The 7,238-nt window shown below is 41.5% G+C and overlaps 1 protein-coding gene across 1 annotated transcript; it reads right to left on the reverse strand.

Moving 5' to 3' along the window:
• Window positions 1–1,280: 1,280 nt before the first annotated feature.
• Window positions 1,281–5,935, reverse strand: LOC116468683 (bone morphogenetic protein receptor type-1A-like). Its single transcript, XM_032755361.2, is given in 3 exon segments — window positions 1,281–3,177; window positions 3,179–4,783; window positions 4,959–5,935. Coding segments are annotated over 2 exon segments (1,467 nt in total). The 5' UTR covers window positions 4,519–4,783; window positions 4,959–5,935; the 3' UTR covers window positions 1,281–3,050.
• Between the last annotated feature and the right edge of the window lie 1,303 nt (window positions 5,936–7,238).

Raw genomic sequence — 7,238 nt, forward strand, 5'->3', positions numbered from 1 at the left:
ACCCACCAAGAACTAGGGGGTCATGCAGAGTGAGTGCTGAATGTTTATGACCTTATTTATGCCAAGTAGATTTTAATCATCAGAACTCTCCCCACCCTTGGAGATAATGGCATACAAGCATAAACCAAAATAAAACCAAAGTTAAAAGGTGTCTTCAGAAAGGCATAAGGGAATCTGTTGAAATTCCTTCCAAGCTTTGCTCTGAAGACTTGGGAATGGTATATAAAGTGCTATCCCGATTCTTAAGCATCACCATGCTCCTTAGTTGTGGCTTCTCTCACCTTGTGTGTGAATTATTGCAACTTTCTCCTAACATGCCTCCCAGAGCCCAGATCACCCCCAACACAGTCCATTCTATATGTCTCTGTCAAGACCTTCTTCCATCACAACATGACACACATAATATCCTTTGATCAAAAATCTTCAGGGGATCTCCACTCCTGACAGGTGCTCTGTGGCTGGTGCTCCCCTGCCCTTTTCCCTCAAGGCGCCCAAAGAACTTGCAGTATCCAAGGAGCACACAGAGATAACCAGAGGAGACTTCTTGCTGACAAGAAGTACAAGCATTCCTAATGGCTTGAGGGGACAGTATTATCACTGCACACCTGTAATTCATGCCCAGCCTAGTATAAGGGCTGGGAAACCTGGTTAGGTAATCAGGCCCTCTGCAACCATATTTCTCATCTTTTCTCTATAGCAGTGCTTCTCAAACTTTCATGTGTATAGGGGTTACCTGGGATCTTGTGAAAATGCAAATTCTGCTTCCCTAGGTCTGAGAATGGGGCCTGACATTCTGCATTTCTAACAAGCTTCCAGGTGGGGTGGCTCTGCTGGTCAGAGAACCACGTTCCATGTAAAGAGACTCTAGCAATGGTCCCTCACCTCGGCTGTACATTAAAATCATGTGTAAAACTCAAAAATCCTGATGCTCAAGCTATATCTTAGATCAATTAAAGCAGAATGATGGCTCATGCCTATAATCCTAGCACTCTGGGAGGCCGAGGAGGGTGGATCACTTGAGGTCAGGAGTTCAAGACCAGCCTAGCCAATACTGTGAAACCCCGTCTCTACTAAAAATACAAAAATTAGCAAGGCATGGTGGCATGTGCCTATAGTCCCAGCTACTCAGGAGGCTGAGGCAGGAGGAGAACTGCTTGAACCCATGAGGTGCAGGTGGCAATGAGCTGAGATCACGCCACTGCACTCCAGCCTGGGTGACCAAGTGAGACTCTGTCTCAAAAAACAAAAAACAAAAAAAAGCTGAATGATTGGGGTGCTGTTGTATTTTTTTCATTTATGTGTATGTACTGGTGATTTTTTAAAAATAATTTCCACTTTTATCTTAGATTCAGGGGGTATATGGGTAAACTGAGTGATGCTGAGGTTTGGAGTATGGATGATCCCATCACCCAGGAACTGAAAGTAGTACCCAATAAGTAGTTTCTCAACCCTTGCCACCCTCTCTCCATCCCCTCCAGTAGTCCCCAGTGTCTACTGTTCCATTTTTATGTCTGTATGTACCCAATGTCCACCTCCCATTTATAAATGAGAACATGTGATACTTGTTTTTCTTTTTTTTTTTTTTATAAAATATGAACCATTTTATTGAAGAACAGTTTTACAGTGTAGCTACAGATACTGACTAGATACTAAATATTTCTGCCTGATTTTTCATTGTCTTCACAAGTTAGGGAACAGAAATAAAAAAACCAAAAATCTCAAATGATTTAGATGTCCAAAACATATTTAACAGTTGATAAATTTATAATAGCTCTGACATATAAATTTCTAATTAGAGAATCCTTTCATTTGAAAAAATTGAGATGATATTACCCTAATGAAGTTTTTGGCTGAAGTTAACAAAGTCCTGGATTTGATATATTACTTTGAATGCATTAATTCTGAAAATTCATATTTAGTTCTACTTTATAACATTTCTTCTCTTAAGGATGGGATGTGAGGTACACATGAGCTGGTTTCTACAGTATGAATGCATGTACATATATAAAGTATGGTTGTAAAGGAGTGGGTGATTTGCAAATAAAGCACATTATACACAAAATATAAATAACTTCCCTTTTAAAAGTTACTGAGAATAAAGAGTACAGAACACGGTTATAGGCACTTACATTGCTATCAAATGCAGGAATTCACTTCAATAAGAAGTGCTTTCTTTGTAAGCATGGTTCATGGCATTAGAAGCTCCAACTTTGGAGAGGATGCTTTCCATGACAAAAATAATAACCACAAAAAAATGGTGATTGAAGGAAAACAATCCAAATTTACAGATGCTTTAAACTTCTTTTGGCCTTGGCATCAGCTTTCATGTTAAAAAATAAAGCTGGTGGGGAAGCTATCTCACTTGCAAGGTAAATGGCTTGTATGAGATTGGCGAATCTTGGTCAGATATTGCATTTTTAAAGCACAAAACCACCGGCCACCAATATCTTCTTGTGCATGCATATAAATTATTTTCTTCTAATTCAAATGGCAGCAGAGGAATCCTGGCGTGCATGTGCATGGAGACACACACACATCACTAAGGAGGCAGGACAAACTATCATAAACTAAGCAGTATCCCAAACACATCATCATCTATAGGCTGTTTTACAAAGGTAGAATACAAACGAACTGAATGTCTCAGGTAAAAGGCAAAGTCTATTTCTCCATCTCTGCTGCACTCATTTATCTTCTTAAGGCTTTCACAGAAAGCACCATTTTATGAACAGGCAATTCAGTACCCAGAGCTTGACTGGAGACACTAATCAGGATTGAAGTCTTGATGCAGTTCATAAAAACCCATTTAAAAAAAGGCATCAAAAACCACATTTAAAATAAAGCTGTCCATATATAAAGAATGAAGTGTTTAGAAGTTCCCAGCTTGTATTCTAATAAGAGTACTGAAAGGTTTAATATTAGCAGCCTGTGAACACGTAGTGAAGAAAGAGTCTGAGAACCACGTTAACATCCTTATTCCACTCTAATTCCACCCATGCCATGGGTAAAAACAGTTCTTGCAGTCTAGAGTTTCTCCTCCGATGGTTTAACCGTCAGATTTTTACATCTTGGGATTCAACCATCTTGGCAAGCGTCTTCTTAATTCTCAACGCTGTGAGTCTGGAGGCTGGATTGTGGGCCCAGCATTCTGACATTAGCTTCAAAACTGCTCGTAGACACTCCTGTGATACAACGACGAGCCATCTCCCAAATGATCAGGCCGAAGCTGTAGATGTCAGCCGTGATGTAGGGCTGGAAGTGGTTTTTGTTCAGGCTTTCGTCCAGCACTTCTGGAGCCATGTAGCGTTTGGTGCCCACCCTGGTATTCAAGGGCACATCAACTTCATTTGTGTCGCTGTTGAATTTAACAGCAAGGCCCAGGTCAGCAATGCAGCAACTCCCATTTTTCTTGATGAGGATGTTTTTGCTCTTTAGGTCTCGATGAGCAATTGCGGGCTTTCCTTGGGTGCCATAAATTTCTGTGTGCAGGTGGCACAGACCACAGGCAGCTGAATAAGCCAATTTAAGCAGGGCTCTGGTGTCCAGTGTAGCACATTTCAGGAAGTCATAGAGAGATCCATTTTCATGGTAATCAGTAATCAAATAGAGCTGAGTCCAGGAACCTGTACCTTTAATGTCTGCTGCTATGAAACCAAGTATGTTTTCATGGCGCATTAGCACAGTTTGGTAGATTTCTGTTTCTCGAAACCAGCTGGCTTCTTCAGTGGTAAAGAATACTTTCACTGCCACTTTTTCGCCACGCCATTTACCCATCCATACTTCTCCATATCGGCCTTTACCAACTTGCCGGACCATCTGAATCTGTTTGGCAATAGTTCGCTGAACCAATAAAGGTAGTCCAGACCCACTACCAGAACTTTGTGACTGGTCAATAAGGTCTTTTAGTGATTCTCCAACTGGAATAAATGCTTCATCCTGTTCCAAATCACGATTGTAACGACGTCTGCTTGAGATGCTCTTGCAATAGTGTTTGTAACAAAAGCAGCTGGAGAAGATGATCATAGCAATTATGCAGACAGCCATAGAAATGAGCAAAACCAGCCATCGAATGCTGCCATCAAAAAACGGACCTATGACAACAGGGGGCAGTGTGGGTTGCAAATACTGGTTACATAAATTGGTCCGACAACATTCTATTGTCCGGCGTAGCTGGGCTTTTGGAGAATCTTTGCACTGAAAATCAGATCCTTCATATTTCATACACCCGGAAGCTAATGTGGTTTCTCCCTGGTCATCTTCTTCTATGATGGCAAAGCAATGTCCATTAGTTATGCATGTGTTATTAATAGCATCATCCGGGCAGTGCCCTGAGCAATAGCACTTTAAAAAAGGCAAGGTATCCTCTGGTGCTAAGGTTACTCCATTTTCTGACTTTTTCTGGTCGGAGTCTGATTTCATCCCAGTGCCATGGAGCATACTGTCCAGATTCTGTCCTTGAACACGAGAAATGATGAACAAATAGGCTCCCAATAATCTGATGTAAATGTATAGCTGAGTCATTGTTCAATTGTAATGTTTCCTGTGTACTGTCACCTTTAATAATTGGTCTTGCTACTTCACCAATTTAAATGACTATCATTCAGTGATCTTCTTGTAAAAGATTGCAAGCACTTGACAATGACTTCAACTCCCACTGCTTTCTTGTGACTCCTCCAAGATGTGGCTAGATAAAACTGTACTTCCGATTTTCTCCAAACAGCTTTGACCTATGCTTCCATCTCATGAATTCCAAGACAGTATTAAACTGATGCATATTTTCATAAGTCTACGAAATTTCAATTCTGCCAAGGTTTCTAGTTTCCTAGAAACAAAACAGCAGTCCCAGGTCGACTTCTGGTTGCTCAGTCTGAAGTTGGGAAAGGGCCCTTTCCCACCGTATCCCTCCTGCTCTGGCTCCGTGAAGGGGTGGCAATTCCGAGGGGAGTGCCAATCTGTGGCACCCGGACCCCGGGGAACGCATCCTCTAGCCCTCGGCGCGGAGCTTGGTGGGCGCGGCGAGCCGCCGGGGCGAAGCGGGGCCCGGCTCGGCCTCCGCCCTCGGCGTGCAGCGGCCCCGACCTGGTCGCCCCTCGATCGGGCCGTGCGATCTTCGCCGCGCGCGGACGGACGCGCCGAGCCTAAGCCTTCCTGCCCGCCCTTGGCCCTCCTCCCTCCTCACTCTTGTTTTTCTATTCTTACATTAATTCACTTAGGATAGTGGCCTCTGGCTGTACGCATGTTGCTGCAAAGGACATAAGTTCATGCTTTTTTATGGCTGTGTAGTATTCCATGGTATATATGTACCACATTTTCTTTATCCAATCCACTGCTGATTGGCAGACACCTAGGCTGATTACATGTCTTTGCTATTGTGAATAGTGCTGCAATGAATGTGTGAGGGCATGTGTCTTTTGGTATAATGAGCTATATTCCTTTGGGTATATACTCAGTAATGGGATTCCTGGGTCACATTGTAGTTCTGTTTTAAGTTCTTCGAGATATCTCCAAACTGCTTTCCATGGTGGCTGAATTAATTTACACTCCCACTAACAGTGTACAAGTGTTCTTTTGCTCTGCAGCCTCACCAGCACCCATTGTTTTTTGACTTTTTAGTAATAGAGAAGTGTTGTTAAAGCTCTGCAGGTGATTTTCATGTGTAGCCAAGGTTGAATTTTCTACTTCAGCCAAACCATTCTACTCTTTCCCTCTACCCTGTGCCTTTGCCCACACCTGTGTTCCATGTATAGCCTGACCTTTCTCTCCTCAGGTAAGTCCTGCCCTCCTTGAAAGACCTCCAGGAGGGCTTTCCTGCTTCTATCCTCTCATCCTGCATTAGCAGTGGAGGGCGCTCCTTGAAGCAGATGTTGTTTATTATACTCCTGCATATGCTCAAGGCCTGGCAGGTACAAATGTTAGATGAATCTTACTATGACTCTGTCGTGGACTTTTAGGGAAATTCAGCAAATAACATTAAGTGAGTTCCTTCACATCTGAAAAGAAAAAGCAAAACAAAAAAGTCCTCACAAAGCACACTTTCCAGCCAGAAGGGACATTTTCAGGACTTGACCCTGCCTGCCGGACAGGTGCAGATATCCAGTTCCTCTTCACTAAGAAAAGCAAAGCCTCTGTCCAGTCACTAAGATGCGCTCTTAGGAAGAGTAAAAAGGAAAAAAGAAGTCAGAGGTTAGGGTCATGACCTTTAGGTTAAGATGTGGAGAGGCTCGAAAAACAAGCCATTCCTCACCACGAGGAAGCAAGGGTTCTCTGACCTGATGGTCACAGGAGCCCATTCAAATTTGGGAATGAATGGACTGGGTCCTCCAATTTAACTGATGAATTCCCTAACTACCCCATTTTAGGATATAAAATGCTCCTAGTGCCATAACTATACAGAAAAAGAAGAGATATTTTTAGTAATTTCCAAAATCTGAGTTCATGAAATTCTTTGTTAATGGGATAGATTCATCTTATAATACCTATCTCTTAGCCAGAAAATATTTTAAATATGAAATTAGAGACAAAAAACTAATAGAAGATGTCTAATGGCCAGAAATGAATCATGGGACACATACCAAGGGAAATTCATCACAATGCCAAACTGAGAAAAATTTAAATTGAAAGACATATTGTGAAGAGATTGATCTCTAAGTCAAACAAGCCTGGATTCAAATCCTAACTCTCCAATCCTTGTGTGTTCCCTGGCAAATTTCTTTAACTTTCTAGGCCTCAATTTTCTCTCTGTGAAATGAGAATGCTAATGACTATTGTAAATGACAAATATGGCAGTTCTTCTAACAATGTACAACATAAAATAAATGCTGTGCTAAAATTGTTTTTAATCTTTACCCTTTACCATAAAAGCCATTTTTGTCATTAATATATTATATATAACTATTATATTATATATAAAATTGTTATATTATAATAACCACTATACAATTGACCTTACCAAGCCACGTGGCTTTTCTGGAACTTGCATACATGTTCCTAATGCCTCAAGGATTCTGCACATCTGTCTGGAATGAACCTCCTCCATTCCCTCCCCTCTCTTTGTATTATTATTATTATTTTGTTTTCAAAGTCTCACTTCCATGTTATCTCCTCTCCTCTGGGTGTTTTTCTTGTCACTTCCACCACCAGAAGCATCTCTTGAGCTTCTAGGGCATTTTATAGGGACCTGTATTGGAGGATATATCACACCCTGAATTTTGATTACCTGTTTTTCTATTATTTGACTGAAT

Source organism: Hylobates moloch, unplaced genomic scaffold, assembly GCF_009828535.3.
Source record: "Hylobates moloch isolate HMO894 unplaced genomic scaffold, HMol_V3 SCAFFOLD_5, whole genome shotgun sequence".
NCBI lineage: Eukaryota > Metazoa > Chordata > Mammalia > Primates > Hylobatidae > Hylobates > Hylobates moloch.